General features: G+C 51.4%; 3 protein-coding genes across 8 annotated transcripts in view; 2 read left to right on the top strand and 1 right to left on the bottom strand.

The window, feature by feature from the left end:
- The first annotated feature begins 131 nt into the window (after window positions 1-131).
- On the top strand, window positions 132-4,673 carry NHERF4 (NHERF family PDZ scaffold protein 4). Of its 5 annotated transcripts, none has more exons than XM_059415558.1 (11): window positions 132-186; window positions 573-603; window positions 761-834; window positions 1,168-1,376; window positions 1,639-1,828; window positions 1,941-2,077; window positions 2,328-2,532; window positions 2,733-2,929; window positions 3,027-3,254; window positions 3,399-3,599; window positions 3,841-4,673. In XM_059415558.1, exons 1-11 carry the CDS (start codon window positions 171-173, stop codon window positions 3,868-3,870), a joined length of 1,518 nt encoding a protein of 505 aa, XP_059271541.1. In that variant the 5' UTR covers window positions 132-170; the 3' UTR covers window positions 3,871-4,673. The 5 variants fall into 5 exon arrangements, with proteins under 5 accessions (XP_059271541.1, XP_059271551.1, XP_059271532.1 ...); XM_059415568.1 differs by having other exon boundaries at window positions 153-186; window positions 697-834; XM_059415549.1 differs by having other exon boundaries at window positions 156-186; window positions 570-603.
- Window positions 4,674-5,329: 656 nt separating this feature from the next.
- Window positions 5,330-9,290, bottom strand: CCDC153 (coiled-coil domain containing 153). 2 transcript variants are annotated; one of them, XM_059392615.1, is made up of 7 exons: window positions 9,256-9,290; window positions 8,863-8,944; window positions 8,363-8,428; window positions 7,849-7,968; window positions 7,205-7,297; window positions 5,919-6,049; window positions 5,334-5,614 (listed from the first exon to the last, which is right to left on the bottom strand). In XM_059392615.1, exons 2-7 carry the CDS (start codon window positions 8,930-8,932, stop codon window positions 5,486-5,488), a joined length of 609 nt encoding a protein of 202 aa, XP_059248598.1. In that variant the 5' UTR covers window positions 8,933-8,944; window positions 9,256-9,290; the 3' UTR covers window positions 5,334-5,485. The 2 variants fall into 2 exon arrangements, with proteins under 2 accessions (XP_059248597.1, XP_059248598.1); XM_059392614.1 differs by lacking the exon at window positions 9,256-9,290 and having other exon boundaries at window positions 5,330-5,614; window positions 8,363-8,433; window positions 8,863-9,242.
- Window positions 9,291-13,755: 4,465 nt separating this feature from the next.
- CBL (Cbl proto-oncogene) overlaps window positions 13,756-17,249 on the top strand; it is an 84,290-nt gene continuing 80,796 nt past the window's right edge. Inside the window, exon 1 of the mRNA XM_059415529.1 lies at window positions 13,756-14,872. Within this exon, the coding sequence (XP_059271512.1) occupies window positions 14,678-14,872 (195 nt within the window). The 5' untranslated portion in view covers window positions 13,756-14,677. The remainder of the gene's footprint in view (window positions 14,873-17,249) is intronic.

Raw genomic sequence — 17,249 nt, 5'->3', positions numbered from 1 at the left:
AGGAACACACAGACTTCCCCAGAGGATAAGACTGTCCTCCCGTTAACCATTACCCTGCTGCTTCTAAGGCAGTGTCTTTAAGGAGGCGGGACGTGGCAGGGTTGGTGGGAGGGTCAGCTGGTTTTGATGAACCTTGTCCCTACCCTGAGCGCTGGGTCGCTGGTCCAACTATGGAGGCAGCTACAGGTAGGAGGCCGGGAGAAATCCTCTAGTGGGGGCTTTAGGGCAGTGAGAGGGCAGGGTGGGAGGTAGAGGCTTCGGGGACCAGAGTGTACTTGATGTTGTGACTTGGAGACCTAAGGCAAATAGACTCAAGTTAGGAGAGAAGAGGTGAGTGGAGAGGTCTGCCTTCCTGGTCCACGCCCTGTCCTGCTATGTTCAGATTTCTGTGCCAGGGACTAGGAGGAGAAGGGGAAGGGAGAGGAAGGGAAGATTTTTCTGGAGCAGAATGGAGGGAGCAAGCCCTGAGTGTGGGGGTTCCCCTGAGTCCTTTTAGTGAATGACCCTGGAAGAGGAGTCGGGGTGGGGAGAGAATGCAGCCCTCCTCCCCTCATCCCTTCTTTGCACAGCAGGTCTCCGGGACACAGCCTCCTTAACAGCTCGGTAAGTGCCCTGCGGTGCTGGGAAGGGTTGGGCTGGGAGCAGAGGGACTCCAAGGTGGGGAGGCTCTTCAGCTGCCATTCGCCCCTCAAGTAGAGGCTGGGACCAGAGTCCAGATGTCATCAGTTCGCTCCTACCTGCATCCCTCGCCTCCTTGCAGGAAGTTTGAGTTTAACCCAAAGTGGGGCATTGATAATCCAGTCCTCTCTCTGGCTGAAGACTTCGACCCCTCCGGTAACCCCCTTGCCCTGGGCAATCATTCCCTTTCCCCAGAGATACCACAGCTCCTCAGGCCTTCTATCTCCTTGGTAACCACTCCACTCTGCCTCCCTCTGATAACAGCCTTGGTGGGGAGTAACTGCGTGGAGGTAGGAGGGCGTTGGCTGCTTTCTTCTGTCCAAGCCACTCTGCCCACGTGGTATTTAGTCTCACCGTCCAACACCTAACTGGGTAGAAGCCTGCCCGGTGCCCTATCACAAGGGCAGGGCTGGCCAGGTCAAGGTGACCTGTACTTGGGCCGTATCCCCTTCCCTCCCCCTCTTCTGTTGCCTTCCCCCTCCCCCTCAGATCTCCAGCGCCTGCAGCGGCCTCGTTTCTGTCTGCTGAGCAAAGAGGAAGGCAGTAGTTTTGGCTTCCACCTGCAGGAGCTGGGCAGGGCTGGGCCTGTGGTGTGCAGGGTGGACCCAGGCACCTCTGCCCAGTACCAGGGCCTTCGGGAAGGGGACCGGATCCTGGGGGTGAATGACCGAGTCGTGGAATGTGAAGACTACGCTGTGGTGAGATTGGGCCGGGGGTCTCCCTGTGGAATCCAAGGACGCTACACAGCGCCTCGGGGAGAGAGGAGCCAAGGGGGCCCCTCCCTGGTTATAGGCGGGCCTCTGCCTCCCCCGCCTCCCGGGATCTGGGGCTGTCCAGGTGGGGATGGTTGAGTGAAGGTATCCAGACAGCTTCATCCAGGGAAAGTAAAATGTAGGCTCTGGGGAGGGGGCATTGGCAGGAGGGGCGGGCCCCACCTCATGCCACGCCCCCTCGGTTTAGGTGGTTCGCTGCATCCGGGACAGTGGGCCCCGCGTGCTGCTGACCGTCTTGGCGCAGCACGTGCATGATGTCGCTCGAGCTCAGCAGGGGAACAGCGCCCGCCTCTGTCCTCCTCTCGGCCCTGGGGTCCGGCCCCGACTGTGCCACGTAGTGAAAGACGAGGGTGGTTTTGGCTTCAGTGTCTCCTACAGTGAGCTTAGGGGCTCGGGAGGGAGGTCAGGAGGGGGATTTCAGCCCTGTTCTGGGCAGACAGCAGACCGAAACTTGCTTTTTTTTTTTTTTTTTTTTTTTTTTGTCTTCAGGCCATCAGGGTCCTTTCTGGCTGGTGCTGAGCACTGGAGGAGCAGCCAAGCGGGCAGGGGTGCCCCCTGGGGCCCGGCTGCTGGAAGTGAATGGGGTCAGCGTGGAGAAGTTCACTTATCACCAGCTCAGCAGGAAGGTATGGCTGTATGTTTCCCCATTCATCCTCACCCACCTGGGCCCCAGAGCCTTGCCTCAGGCAGCCGGTTCCTCCCCCCTGCACCTCATCTGAATTTGACCTTCTGCCTCCTGCCACCCTTCCCTTGACAATTGGTCCTAGGCTCTGCTCTCCCCCACCTTGCTGCCTCACTCCTGGGGCTGTGAGGAGCGCTTGCCTCTGCCCTCCCCACCCAGGTGCTTGACGCTGATGCCCCACTGGGTCCCCACAGCTTTCGCAGAGTGGAGACCAAGTGACCCTGCTGGTGGCAGGGCCAGAGGTGGAGGAACGGTGTCGCCAGCTGGGAATGCCCCTGGCTGCACCCCTGGCAGAGGGCTGGGCACTGCCCACCAGGCCCCGCCGTCTGCACCTAAAGAAAGGGTCCCAGGGCTTTGGGTTCCTGCTTCGTGAGGAGAAAGGTCTTGATGGTCGTCCTGGTGAGTGGGAGCCCCAGAGATGGGTCGGGAGGGTGTGGCTTGGGGGTGGGCAAGCACGACATGGTGCACAGAAAACCCCAGCCCTGAGTCTCCGCCCTCCTCCTCCTGTGTACACCCTGGATCAGTTCCTCCGTGTGCCCACAGTGGCCTGGGGTGGTGCCGGGGTTGGGGGAAGAGCGATGAGGATGTTTATGTCCCAGGACAGTTCCTGTGGGAGGTGGACCCAGGACTGCCAGCTGAGAAAGCCGGGATGCAGGCTGGGGACCGGCTGGTGGCTGTGGCTGGGGAAAGTGTGGAGGGGCTGGGCCATGAGGAGACGGTGGCCAGGATCCGCGCGCAGGGCTCCTGTGTCTCCCTCATTGTTGTCGACCCTAAAGCTGACCGCTTCTTCAGCATGGTGCGAGTGCGGGGCAGGGGCTGGAGTGTGGGCAGGAATGGAGCAGGGCTCAGGCAGAGGGAGATGCTACAGGTCTGTTCTATCTGCCTCCTTTCAGGTTCGCTTATCCCCACTTCTCTTCTTGGAGAGCACAGAGGCTCCTGCCTCCCCGCAGGAAACCTGCTCGGCCTCTCTGGTTGAAACCAAGGACCTACCAGTTGAAGACACAGCCATGCCTCTTGTCCCAGGCGGCTCCCGCCAGTGCTCCCTATACCCTGCGCCCGGCGGTGGCTATGGCTTCCGACTTAGCTGTGTGGCCAGTGAGCCTCGAATCTTCATCTCCCAGGTGACTTATGCCCCATGAACCTTGGGTCTTTCCAATCATTTGCCTCCTGATGAGCCTTCATCTGCTTCCCTCCTGAGGTCTTAGAACAATCCAGCAACTTTTCCATGGTATCCCATGTTCTGTGACCCTTCTCTTTGCCACCAGGTGACGCTAGGAGGCTCAGCTGCCCAGGCAGGGCTGCAAATGGGAGACGTGATTCTGGAGGTGAACGGGTATCCCATGGGTGGAGAGAATGACCTGGAAAAGCTTCAGCAGCTGGCTGTGGCTGAGCCACCGCTTCACCTGAAGCTGGCAGCGAGGTCTTGCCAGGGCTCGGAAGCCTGCAATCCCCCCGGGTTTGGAGAGGTAAGGTAGAAGAGACAGATGGACTGCAGGCAGCTAGAGAAGGATAGAGGGAGTCAGAGAAAGGAACCACAGGGTGAAGCAGTGTGGGACATGCAGGTTGGGATGTTAGGCCATGGTAGGTGGGGACAGAAGGACCCATGGAACTCGCTGCCATTCCTGGGCACGACAGGGCAGGTGGGCGCAGGGAAAATGTTTACTCTTCTCATCCTTGAATAACCTTCTCTCTTCTCTCTCTGCTCAGGACTGGGCTCCGGTGTCAGAGCTGCTATAGTCCTCTCCTGCTTGGCACAGACCTGCCCAGTGGCCTCTCCTGCTTGTGATGGTAGGAGCTGAGAAGCTCCATTAAGCCAGAAGGGACAGCTCTTTAAGCCAGAAGGGACAGCTCTAGGATTCTGGGCACCTCCAATCGCAGGATTGCCCTGGGTCTCCCTCCCTTCCCTTGGGCCCACCTCCCAGAAGAAGGTGTGTCCAGAGGTCTTAGCCAGCCCCACTAGGGGGCGGTCTGCCCTCTGGTTCCACAGGAAGTCAGATGGGAGCTTTGGGAGTTGTGTCCCACAGATGGAGTTCTGCCTGAAACAAGTGGTGTGATTTATAATAAATTATACTCTTTCCCGGCACAGAGCTCCTAAAGCCCTTGGAGTTTCCTGAGTAGTAAGAGTGATCGTCTTTTACTCATAACAAGCCCTTTTCAACCAAACTTAACTTTGTTAAGGAAGTGACTTTTGGAAAACACCTAAGGATGGGGGGCTGGTTGCCAGGGAAACCAACTACGTGATTAGATGGCTGGAACTTTCAGCCTACCCCATCCCCACGCAGGGTCTCTGGGGAGAGGGGAGGTGCTGGAGGTGGAATGAATCACCAACCACCAATGGTGTCATGGACCATGACCCCATAGTAAATAAAGCCTCCATGAAAAACCAAAAAGATGGAACCAAACAGAGATGCGGGGAGGGCGGCACCCCCAAAGAGGAAACAGGCTTCCATGCTCGTGCCTTGCCCCCAGCAAACCTGCCACCTGGCTCTTCCTGAGTTGTGTCCTTCATAATAAACTTGGAAGCTAGTGAGTAAACCGTTTCTCTGGGTTCTGTGAGTCACGCTAGCAAGATGATGGAACCTGAGGAGGGGGTCGTGGGAACCTCTGTTTTTCCACCAATGGGTCAGAAGCCCAGGAGACGAGCTGGACTTGACACAGGCTTTTGAAGTGGGGACAGTCTTGTGGGACTGAGCCTGAGGATGTGGGATCGGATGCTCTCTTCACATCGGTAGTGCCAGAATGGAATTAAATCGTAAGATACCCAGCTGGTGTCCACAGAGCTGTTAGAGAATTGCTTGGTGACCCCTTCCACGTGACCGGAAGTGAAGTAGTAATGAGTGTTATAAAATAGAGGAGGGACACAGAGTTTCCTTTTATGAGGCTGACTAGGATCGTTCCAGATGGAACTTACCCCAGGCATAACTCTTGGACTCTCGCATATATTGCAAGAATTTGAAGGGCAGCTACACCTTCTCTCTGAGGCACCTTAGGATTGTGGGGGCTGGTGCAGGGTCACTGTAGGTTTATTATAGAAAGGGCCTTTCCCCAACAAATCTGGCTGCCTGTGTTGGCAGGGCAAAGGAGAATAGAGGATGGTGATTGAAGGGCCCCAGAAAGGCCTCAGACTCAAAGCCTGGGGCCCATTTTCTCTAAGAGAGTTGCTGAGAGTTTGTCAAATTTCTCTCCTCTCTTTAAGTCTCCAGGGCAATGGGCCAGCCCAGAACCAAGATGTCCCCAAAGGAGATACTCGTATCTGCCAAAAAGCCACAGACCACAGTTCTGTTGAGTTCTACATCAAGATAGCTTTTTTGCTGGAGCCTCCAAGAGCCCCAGAGACTAGCGGCTTACGGCTTCAAAGATCCAGGGGGTTGAGTCCAAACTGGTGGAGCTGCTCCTTGTACTTGGCATGAAGTCTCAGCACAGCCCCGTCCCACTGAGGCTTGATGACCCTCAGCTTGGCCAAGAGTCGGTCCAGGCTGCCCTGCAGACACCAAGTTTGAGGCCCCAGGAAAGGAGAGGGTAGAGTGAGCGGTGGTGCCCCAGGCTGGTCTGTACGCTTTCCTCGCCAGTGTCTTCTTCAAGTTCTTACTCTTAGTAAGTAGGCATGGTTGCATTCCCCTGCCAGTCTACCCTCAAGACAGAGCAGGATTCCCTCTGGAGATACTGCTTCTCCTTTCCCCGGGTCTACCATTGATGACGATGGCAGCATGAACTAATTTGGGTCGGAGTGGGAGGATAGGGGAGCACTAGGTACTGGGGGTTGGGCTTCCAACGGTGGTGCTTACATGTAAGATTTCCTCATACTTGGCCTCCATGTCTGCCACGTGGGCCCGAAGCTGAGCCAGCGTCTGGTCCCGCTCTCCCAGGGCCTGCTCAGCCTCTTGCCCTGCAGCCTTGGCCTCCTTCTGGCACGTCTCTGTGGGGCAGGACAGAAGGATGAAGGGGACTGAATAGTGACACTCTCCCTGTGAACAGAGTCCTCAAAAGTGCCTAAAAAGCAGAACTTAAATGGGATCACTCCAGCCTTCCCCCAGGATCATCAATTTTCCCACAGTCCGTATAAAGAGCTGACGTATACCATTAAGGTACAGCCAAGAAAGTAGTGGACTTGGGACAAGGGATGTGGGTCCAAAGTCTGGTTGTCACTTACTTAATATCTGTGTAAGCTCAGGCATGCCTCTCTCAGACTCAGTTTTTTCATCTTTAAAGACAGACTGATACAAACCTTACCGGCTTACTGTGAGTTAAATGCGAGAATGTGTGAGAAGATGCCTCGTATATACAGGAGGTGCTCCCTAAATGCTGATTGATTTTAAATTTGAGATAAGGCAAGGATTAGGAAAGAAATGCAGGGTCTGCATGGCAGAGAAGCAAGTCTTGGGTATCTGTAGCTAAACTGAGGCCATTTTAGGGGAGCCTGGCTGACTTAGTCCATAGTGCCTGCTACTCTTGATCTCAGGGTCATGAGTTCAAGCCCCACACTGGGCATGGCACCTACTAAGAATGAAACAGGCTATTTTAGGTTAAGAAAACTCTGAGACCACAATTATGAAAGATCTTGTGTGCCATGCTAGGATAGTTCAACTCTACCTTGTAACCAAGAGAGAAAAGAAAACCTTACTGTTCTTTACATTTTTGTTTATCTGGAAGGTTTATTCCTTTATTTAGCAATAATTACTTAGGACTTGGCATGCACTTGGCATTAAAGATATGAAAGTAAATAAGTCAAATATCTTTTCTTAGTTTCATTGTAAAAATCAGCTAAGAGGGAATATGTTTCGCTCATGACAGATAAGGCAGGGGTGGGGAGAAAGACCCAGATTTGGAGAGATCATGGAGAGAGGGAGATGAGATGAGAGACCCAGGTCTGCTTTAGTTACAACTTAGAGATTTTTATCATCTTGAACCCTCTGCTCCAGTCCTCCATGGTGGAAGAGTCAGTGGGGAAAATGGTCCAAGGACCTAGACAGCACACAGTCTTCTAGAGAAAGAGGATCTTCAGTCCGCCCCTGCAGGCTGGACCTTGTCAGTGCCCCAGGAGAGAGAGGGCTTAGGGGGTGGGGAAGCCTACCCAGCTGTTCCCGAAGGCCTGTCACTTCTTCCTCCAGCTGCCTACTGCGGGTCTCCATTTCCTTCTGCAGGGCCCGGCACTGACGACTCATTTCTGTGGTGGGGGCAGAGGGTGACCAGGGACCCAGGTGTGGATGGAGTAGTGGAGAGAGGAAAGGAAGCTGTGGGTGGTGAAGGGCCTGCTTGGCCCAGTGGGACAGGAACATAAAGGCCTTCTCAGTTCCCGTGATTTTAAGAAGCTGGAGGAACTGGAACACCTGGGGCAGAGCTGGGAAACCACACCCCTTTACCCCTCCCCGACCTGGTCCAGTCCTGGACCTGGATTCTAGCCCTTCTCCCCACTTACTCCCATGGCACCAATGAGATAAGGCCATGTAAGTTTTTGTAATCCACATTACAAGAGGTGCTTTCTGTAATCCATAAAGCACATGCCATTGGGCATCCTGGAAGGTTCCTGCCCAGCATCCCGGAGGCCTTCCTTTGGTTCTTTCAGGCCCCGTGCCTGATCCATGCTGAGCCGGGAAGGTTGGGGATAGGCATGGCAGATGGAAGTCCTCCTCAGTTCCCTTCCTGCACCCTCTGGCCCTCTTGGTTGTCCTCTTCCAGGCCCCTGTCTCCCGCCCACCTGCCTGGCCAACCACGCACCTGCATAGATGGCCTTGCTCTCACTTCGGGCCTCCTCCAACTCAGCCTCCAGCACCTGCAGCCTCCGCCTCAGCTGCTCCTCAGAAGCTTTAGCCCGGCGGGCCTCATCCCTCCGCAGAGCTGCGGAAAGTCCCAGAGCAGTCCTCACAACGGGCTGGGGGTCCCACCAAATCAGGCCCCAAGGGCTTGATAGACTCCTCCCACCTCTGGGAATCTGGTGGCAGATTTCCAGCCTCTCATTCTCTCTCTGGATTGGTTGGTTGGTTTTCCCCCTAGAATCCCATGAGCTCTTCATTGCTAAGAAGGCAAAACTCCATGTCCTGCTTATGAAAAATAGCTCTCCTCACCCACCCTCACTGCCCACCCCCTCCTCGCAATGTCGAGTCTTTCTCCACTGGGGGATGGGGGAGAGATCAGCTCAGCCTCCTGACACAGCTCCAACCATCCAAGCCTCCAGGATGCAAACTGCCCTATTGTCCCACCTCTGGTGTCCCAGAGCCTCTACCCTTCTTACCCAGGTGGTCTTGGAGCAGCTTCTTCTCCATCACTACCCGCCGGTATGCAGACTTGGCCTCCACATCTGCCCTGGCAAGTTGGCAAAATCTCAGCTTATCATGATCTCAGCCTTCCTCATGTCTCCCCATCCTCAGCCTACACCTTGGACTTTTTCCCTGCAGCTCTGAGGGCCTCTAAACGAGGGATCTCTGATGGCAGAGGCTATCGAGGTCACCCCTGTGTCCTGGCTGCCCAGCACAGAGTAGGTACTTGGAATATGGGTGATGAATGTATTAAGGAAGGCACAGAGCCAGAAGGGCACCACGGAGCGGGTGCATGCTGATTTCCCCAATTTCCCAGCTCCATGGAACCTGGGGGCAGGGGGACCCGAAGAGGGAGGGGCATGAAACTCTGTCTTGTCATGCAGAGGGCTTCGTTCTCTCTGGAGCACCTCTGCTTGGTCTCTAAGCCAGAGCATGGAGAAGCAGGAGGCACTCACCTCCAGCCATCCTCACTCACCAGCGCCCGCATTCTCTTTCTTCTCCTGTGTCCCAGCTTTCTTCCCCTTTCCTTTGGTTTTGGGTGGCATCTCCTTGCTGTCCTAGGGAGGGAGAGGACTCATATTTAAGCCTGGGCATGGGGCTCCTTTCCTGACCCCTGGACTGAACCAGGAGTCCTAGGAAAGTTAGAGTTCTAGTCTCCAAGTCTTTCTCTTCTACTTTCCAGAAGCTTCCATGCTTGGACTCCTTGGAACGTTAGGCAAGGCTGGTATTTGGGGAGGGTGGAGTTGTTTCTTTCTATCAGTCAGGTTCTATGAGCAGAAATCACTTCTCTCAGTCGTCTTTTGGAGAAAATAAATCTCAGTACTTGTCCCTTCCCTCTTCCCATCATCCTTGCCCTGCCTCTTCTTACCTGTAGGATCCTCTCTGGCCTCTGCTGTGTCTCCCTGTGGGGTGACCCACTCATGGGAGGGGCAGAGAAAAGGCCCAACCAGCTCAGAGCCTGAGGAGGAGCCTGGGTTATGGGAGCCAATCCAGGGTGGCAAATTTCCTTTGAGGGCAGGACTGAGAACTGCACGGTTGGGTTTCTGGAGACCAAATGTTGTCCAGGTAACTGGGAAACATGGAGCTCATAGGCAGGTGGAATGTGCCAAGCACAAATCTTAAAATAGCAAGGTCCTGGAGGGTCGCTTCTCTCCTTATCCCTAAATCCTAAATGTATTTCGAGGAGAAAGAGCTTTGGAACCAGTTAACTAGGCTTTATTTTCACTTAGCAGTGCCTGAAGTTCTGAGACATACAAATGACAGATTTTCACATCTGACAGGATGCTGTTGTGCTGACACAGAGGAAAAGGGCTGATGTAGCTCCAGGTGATTTATATCTCTAGGGCTCATGAGGGAGCACATGGCATTATTAGGCTTTGGGAAGGTGTTCTGCAGTGTATGAGGGAAAGAAGTGCAGAATGTAGCTGAGGGAGTTTCTCACTTCAGAGAAAGGCAACACAGAGGAGAGGTAGACCCGTGGACTCCAGGGTGCTGACATAGAGGGAGACAAATGTAGAAGAAAGGATATTGGTTAGAGACAAGAGCCATGAGTTCTAGTCCCCCTTCCAGTTGTGTAAACTCTGACAAGCCATTTAATTTTGCTCAACCTCAGTTTCCTGGTCTTTAAGTCTTTGATGCTGTAAATCCTGGAAGGACCAGATTTTAGCTGGGTATTCACAGGGCTATCTTCCCTTGTGGGGACTTAATTTATTGCCTTGCTTCTTCCCCTGTTCCCTAATGTGGCTGATTCTCAGTCGGGTGCTGTGAAGCTACTTTGCCAGGCTCCCCTCAGTCCTGAGTTGGTCGGGGCTCCCTCTAGTGGACTTGCTTGACTTCTGGCGTCTCCTAAATTTTTCTACTTAAATTCTTGGGCCACGTCTGGGGTGCCTCCCTCTTGGGGATACTTCCTAGCGACTTGCTGGGGTCATGAGTGGTTGGAAAAACAAATTCAGGGAAGGGAGTGTGATGGGCGACTTGTCCTTATCCACATCCTCCTTCCAGCTCTGTGCTACAACAGCCTTGTCATCCGTCTGCCACCTGGATCTCTGGGCACCGTACTGGCTAGAATGAAAATGGCAGAAACGTCAGGATTTTCCTCTTGTGGGTCAAGGAACCTGCAGACCCTTTAGATATTTCTCTCTCTCTCTCTCTGTCAACACTTTTGGTCAATTGCCTGCTGTCAGGAGCAGATCTGAAGAAATGCTTTGAGATTTGGGATTTAAAAAGCCTTCCTCAGGGCACCTGGGTGGCTCAGTGGGTTGAGCCTCTGCCTTCAGCTCAGGTCATGATCCCAGGGTCCTGGGATTGAGTCCTGCATTGGGCTTTCTGCTCAACAGGGAGCTGCTTCCCCCTCTCCCCACTGCCTGCTGTTCTGCCTACTTGTGATCTGTCAAATAAATTAAAAAAAAAAAAAAAAAAAAGCCTTCCTCTGGGGAGTGGACAGATTCAGGTGGCTGCTGATTTGTGTTTATTTGTCTGTCACCTTGGTGGCTGCAGGGTACTTCTCTGATTCTTCAGACATTTTACAGCATAAAAAGAAGAACCAGGCTTGCCTTTCCTGGGGCTTACAGTTCCTGTACCCCAGGGTCAGATGACTCTGCGCACAATCCCCAAATCTGGAGAATACTTTTCCTCTCATCTTAAAGTGTGTTTTTCATTTATTCTCTGCCCCTCCTTCCCTGAATCCTTCCCCCTTGCACAGAAATGCAATAGAGATTCCTGCTCCAGTCCTTCTCCTCATCTAGAAGCCTGTTTGGGGTCATTTTCCAGGGAATGAGTAATCTCCGCATTACGCGGATGCAGGGGCCAGCATTTTGAGGACAGGGTTTACAGAAAACAAATAACATATCATGCCTCTGAAGAGCATTTACTTTTCAAATATGTTCACTCAACTGACTTTCGGGTGCAGAATGAGGATGTGGTTTGGGTGAAGGTGAAATGGAGTAAAAAAGTGCCCCATGTCACATGATGTGATGATACAAACCAAGCCTGCTCTCGAATAAGCCAAGAATGCAAATGACACTGTAATCAACAATCCAATCCCATCTTCAGTATATGTTGAAAACATGCCAAGTAAAATTGTGGGGGGAGGAAAAAAAGGTCATTCTTTCCTTCTTTTTTCATTAACTTCAGCTTAGAAGTGAAAATAGGTAAGATCATCTCCACAGAACTCTGTCTTCCTTTGAATAGGATCCCTTCTGGGAGTTTCAAAGAGACACAGAGGAGAGAACCACTCCCTCTGGTTTATTCAAATGTGAGAGATAGGTCATTTGTATATTCAAGGAAATATGGCTTTTTCTCTTTTGTAGGGCGCCTGAATGGCATAGTTAGTTAAGCATCTGACTCTTGATTTTGCTTCAGGTCTGATCTCAGGGTCATGAGATAGAGGCCCCCACCCCCACCCCAACCCTCAGGCTCTGCACAGCACCCAATCTGTTAAGATTCTCTTCCCTGCTCCCCCATTTGCATGTGTCCTGCATGCTCTCTCTGTCTCTCTAATAAATAAATCTTAAAAGAAACCCCAAAAACCTAAACTATGGCTTTTGTTTTTCCTTCTTCTTGGGGGGGGGGCGGTGGAGAAGCAGAGAGAGAGTCTTAAGCAGTCTCGCACCCAGTATAAGGCTGATGCAGGGCTTGACCTCATGACCTGAGATGAAATTGAGAGTCACAGGCTCCCAGGTGCCCCCAGAAATATGGCTCCTGCAAGAAGAAATAAAATATAAATTATACCATTACATTCTATCCAGGTGGTACTGAAATAATAAAACTTGGAAGCCTTAAAGGAAGCCAGAGATGTGTAGATGACCCAGAGGAACCCATATAGGTCCAGGGGTTAATTTCTTGCCTGTATTCCATTAAATTTGATGAAGAGGGGGAAAATACCTTGTGTACTTATACTGTGTTAGGTACTGTGGAAGACTAAAGTCTACCAGACAGCATAGCATGAATTAATATGAGGCATCTGTGAGAATACAGGGTTATGGAAATTTAGAAGAGGCAAGGATATTTCTAGCTGGAATGTCTGGTGAGAAAGAAAATATTTGAGCTGGGTTCTGAAGAATGGATAGGACTTCAGTAGCACACTTTTTTTTTTTTTTTTTAAAGGGTCTATTTATTTATTTGGCAGAGAGAGAGAGATCACAAGTAGGCCGAGAGGCAGGCAGAGGGAGAGGGGAGTAAGCTCCCTGCCGAGGAGAGATCCCAGGACACTGGGATAATGAGCCAAGCAGAAGGCAGAAGCCCAACCCACCGAGGCATCCAGGTGCCCAGGTGCCCCTTCAGTAGCACACTTTAGGCAGAGGGAACACTCTCAGCCATGGTGATGAAAAAAGAAAGAATTGTGGTATTTTGTGACTTGGTGACTCACGCAGCATAGGATATACATATTGGAATAGTATAAAACTGCAAGGTAGTTTGGAGTTAGATCATGACTGTTAACTTCATCCAGGAGACAATCAGGAATTGAAGTGTTTTTTCTGATGCCATCAGAACTATATGTCAGGAAGACTGGTCTGGTGGCAGAATGGACTGGAGATGACAGGGAAACCAGTGAGGAAAATGTTTCAATAAACAGATCAGGGGAGAGAAAGGGAGGGCTTGCAACCAGGGTGGTAGATGGGAAGTTTTGACAATTATCTAAGAGGCTTGTCTAGATTTTCCCTTGGAAGATTTCTTCTCTCTCTAGGTAGGAACTGATTAAAGGAAATTCTACTGATAGGAAATAATATTGACTCCTTAATCAATCTTAGGTAAAGGCCATTGAATTGCAAAGCAAGGATGTCTGGCTGATGGGTGCTTGAGTTCGGAGAGATTTTCCCCAACTGTGACAGGAGCATATGATAAAGTTAATTCCCTTATCAGTCAACGGCTTTGTGGAAGACCCAGGTGGGGGATCTAAGACGGAACTGAGTACTTACAGACACACTAGAGCCTGCAAGTTCCCAAAGAGGAGGCTCAGAATATTAGCAAATTAGGGCAGGGCACTTCCTTCTTTAGGAAGAAAGTTCCCCTTTTTTTTTTTTTCAAAGTTTTTCCAACAGAACTTTTAGATTAGAGAAGTGGAAATGACTGGGAACTGCATTTCTGTTCCACAAGAGGAGCAAGTACTCCTCTGGTCAGAGCTCACACCCGTCTTACAGCATCTGTGGTCAAGGCCTGTGCCGGCCGCACTGACCTGCTGCGCAATGTGTGGAGCCCAGGGCGCTGAGCTGGGGAATCTTAAGTACATACTCAATTCCCAGAAAAAGGAACTAGTGTTCAGAAGCCAAAAGGAGGGGGAGGTGTTTTGTTTTCAGAAAGTCAAAAGGCCTGGAAGAAGAGCTTGTGGCCTGAGTGTCTCATGCCTTTCTGGGGTGTAATCAGGCTTGAATATCGGCAACAGTCACGTTCTTGTCACATTCTTGTCCTTGGTGCCGACTTAATGAGTTCAAAACACCAAGGAGTGGGGAAAGAACTTCTGTTTTTCCCCAACAGTGTGAAGAAGCAAATGACTTTAAGCTCAATTTCCTCATCCGTCAGGTATGGGGGAAAGACTTGACGTCGAGGTTGCTTCCACTGCTACCTGTCTTCATTTAAATGTCCCAATAATCGGGGTGCCTGGGTGGCTCAGTTGGTTAAGCGACTGCCTTTGCCTCGGGTCGTGATACTGGAGTCCCCGGATCAAGTCCCACATCGGGCTCCCTGCTTAGCAGGGAGTCTGCTTTCCCTCTGACCTCTCCATTCTCACATTCTCTCTCAAATAAATAAATAAAATTAAAAAAAAAAAAAAATGTCCCAATAAACCCCTCAAAGCGCCAACCTTACAGCCCACAAGGAACATGGAGGGCTCGGCTTCTGTGTAGTGCGCAGACTCCTGTCAGACCCCGCCCCCTTCCTTTCCCGGCTTCTCCAGCAGAGGGCGCAGGCGCAAAGGTTCCGCCTGGGCCCGCCCCCGGGGGCAGGGGAAGGGTAGGCGGCGCGGAAACTTGGCCGCGGCTTTCCGGGAGCTGTGACTCGGGAGGGGGTGGCGCAGGAGCGGTCGCTACCCAGTCGGGACCAGGCCGCCGGCTTCGCCGAGCTCCGCGCGCTCCTCCCGCCCCCGGGCTCGCGCTCTTGGAAGGGGCGCGCCCGCGCGGACCCGCGCTCCCGTCGCCGCCCACTCCCCTCCCCGCGGCCGCCCCTCCCTCCGCCCGGACAGCCGGCGGTGGCGGCGGCGGCGGTGGCGGCCGGGAGAGGCCCCTCCTTCACGCCCTCCTTCTTTCCCTCGCTCGCAGCGGAGCGGAGCCGGCTGGGCCCCCAACCCTCCCCGGGCCATGGCCGGCAACGTGAAAAAGAGCTCCGGGGCCGGGGGCGGCGGCGGCTCCGGGGGCTCGGGCTCCGGCGGCCTGATCGGGCTCATGAAGGACGCCTTCCAGCCGCACCACCACCACCACCACCACCTCAGCCCCCACCCGCCGGGCACCGTGGACAAGAAGATGGTGGAGAAGTGCTGGAAGCTCATGGACAAGGTGAAAGGCCTGCCTGGGACCCGCGGGAGCAGGGGTGGGCGTGGGCGGAGGGGCCGAGGGAAGGGAAGGAAGGGACAGAGGAAGCTGGGGGGAGGGGACGGGTCATGCGGGGCTGGGGAGGCGAGGAGCTGGGGTGACCCAGCCGAGGGGTGGGGGACGTGGGGGGTGGGGAAGAGACCGGGAGGGTGGGGGTCGGCGGTGGGGGAAGGGCTGCGGTTGGGAGTGGGGAAAGTTGAGGTGCTGTATTTGGGGTAACGAGACAAAGATGGGGTGGGGGCTGGGGTGAAGGTTAACTGGGAAGCCACCAGGGCGGAAGTATAATGGGGGGGTTATGTTGGGGCTCTGCGGGGTCTAGGGATGTGGGTCACGAAATTTGCCCCCGGAGGTAGGAGGGAGAGGGAGGGCAAAGAAAAGAGTGTGCGATGTACCGGCTGGGGCTGTTAGCTGGATGAGGAGTCGAGCTCCGACTCGGGAATTAACGTTGATGGGCTCTGACTGAGAGACCTGGGGTCAGGACAACTCCGCAGGCAAACTGCGCTCGCGGCGCGCAGTTTTTTCTCGTTAAGATGTAACACCAAGATAAAAGAAATTCGGATGTTTAAATGGGCCAGGGAAGAACTTTCCTCCACGTCTAGCGCTGGGGCAAGTTTTCATCCTCCAAAACATTGGATGGGATCCATTGCTGGTGCTGAGATTAAACCACAAGTTCTGGTTAGAACCATTATCTTCGGAAAGATGTATTCACTGAGCGGGCTGCACAGCAGCTTCAGGCTCCTTCCAGATTCTGGCTGCTTCCAGAACTTCCTCCTCACGCTGCTTTTAGCAGGGTTCTAGTTTTTTTGTGGTGGACCTGACTCCTTGTTGCAGGACCTGGCTTTAAGCTTGTTCCGTGAGCTTCGATTATCTTTTTTAAAGCAAGTGTAAAAAATACCCTTTTATATTTGGCCATTAAGTTTGCCGTTTAAGAGAATTTTACTTCTTCATTGTGTCCGTGGTAAAGAACTATAGTGTTCCAGAGTACTTCAGAGTGTTTAAGCATTTCCAAAGAATTCAGTGCAGTGTTTCCTTAATATTTTTCACATTCATTAATTCATAGCTTATTTCTTGAAAAATTTCATATTGCCAATGAAAAGTAATTAAGAGTATCTGGCATATTGTAAGAGAATGGTGTTATTTCCTCCAGAATAAACTTGGTTTTCTTTGGTTCCTCTAGGTCTAGGTTCCTCTTTTGTAAGTTCTTCATGGATTCTTTTGGAGTAAAACAGCTAATAAAAATGATTATGAAACACTTGGCAAATATAAATGTTCTATATAAATGCTTAATAAGTCCGGTGCATGAATTAACACTCCTAAAGTGCATACAAGTGATTCCTGAGCCACTTTGGGTTTCTAGTGTTTCTAATGTTAAATAATCTGGTACTGTAATGAATGATCCCAGTATTTGTATGTTCATTATATTGGTGGTGTAGTGCTAATTTCATTATTAGAAGTCATAATAAAACCATTACAGAAAGTTAGGCATGGAAAGGTCACTTTGAATTCATTGACAGTTTTTAAAAAATTATCCAGTGTATTCAGTATCTGAAGTTTGTAGGGTTACATTTTAGAGATTTATAGGTAAGGACTAAGGTTCTCCTGGAATAGAAAAAAAATTTGTATTTTTAGTTTCTCGTTTAAGATGTGTGTAAGCAGTATATCGGAACCGTTGACTAGAGACCTTTCCTTAAAAACGACAAATTTTCTCAGACTTTTGAATCTCTGTAAAGTAGTTCAATAAGATCCTTCTTTAAGTTTTATTCCTTTGTTTCTTAAAGTATGTGTATGGATTTTTTATTTTTTCTGCAGAGTGTTTAATGGGGAAGAATACTCATTTTGAGTGCTTCTCAGGTTTTGATAGTTTAGGGAAAGTGGACACTTAGCTTTTCCTTTCTAATGTTGGGAGAGGAATGTTTTATTCCTTGTGTCGCTTGTCCTGGAAGGTAATTTTTAGTACTCTTCTGTGCCCCATATCACATATTACTAATCATGCTGAAATAAAACTTAGTTCTTTCTGATGTATTTATCTGATAGGTTCATACTGCTCTCCAGATTTTGGGTACTTTCGTATTAGATTGAACGGTCTCTTCTATGCTTTCAGAAATGTTTGTTTTTTTTTTTTTCCCCACTTTTTTATTGTTAGAGTCTTAAATGTGTCAGTAACCCTCCTTGTCTTCATGTGGTGTGATGTAAGTGGTAAAGAACTTAACTCTCAAATCCACAGGTGTCCCACAAGTTACTGAATTTGGTTCTTGTCACCTTCTATTTCCTGTTTTGTCTTTGTTATTGAAGCTAGGTGAATGACACTCCAGCCTAATAATAATCAATTTATTGACTTTGC

Source organism: Mustela nigripes, chromosome 1, assembly GCF_022355385.1.
Source record: "Mustela nigripes isolate SB6536 chromosome 1, MUSNIG.SB6536, whole genome shotgun sequence".
NCBI lineage: Eukaryota > Metazoa > Chordata > Mammalia > Carnivora > Mustelidae > Mustela > Mustela nigripes.
This window is presented reverse-complemented; position numbering and strand designations above follow the sequence as displayed.

Coding starts and splice junctions, on each gene's coding strand:
- NHERF4 (XM_059415541.1), top strand. CDS start 500: ATGACCCTGGAAGAGGAGTCGGGGTGGGGAGAGAATGCAGCCCTCCTC. Junction 835..1,167: donor TGAAGACTTCGACCCCTCCG/GTAACCCCCTTG, acceptor CCTCCCCCTCAG/ATCTCCAGCGCCTGCAGCGG. Junction 3,600..3,840: donor ATCCCCCCGGGTTTGGAGAG/GTAAGGTAGAAG, acceptor CTCTCTGCTCAG/GACTGGGCTCCGGTGTCAGA.
- CCDC153 (XM_059392614.1), bottom strand. CDS start 8,981: ATGCCCAGGCTTAAATATGAGTCCTCTCCCTCCCTAGGACAGCAAGGA. Junction 7,969..8,362: donor GCTGCTCCAAGACCACCTGG/GTAAGAAGGGTA, acceptor GACTTTCCGCAG/CTCTGCGGAGGGATGAGGCC. Junction 6,050..7,204: donor AGGCCTTCGGGAACAGCTGG/GTAGGCTTCCCC, acceptor CCTGCCCCACAG/AGACGTGCCAGAAGGAGGCC.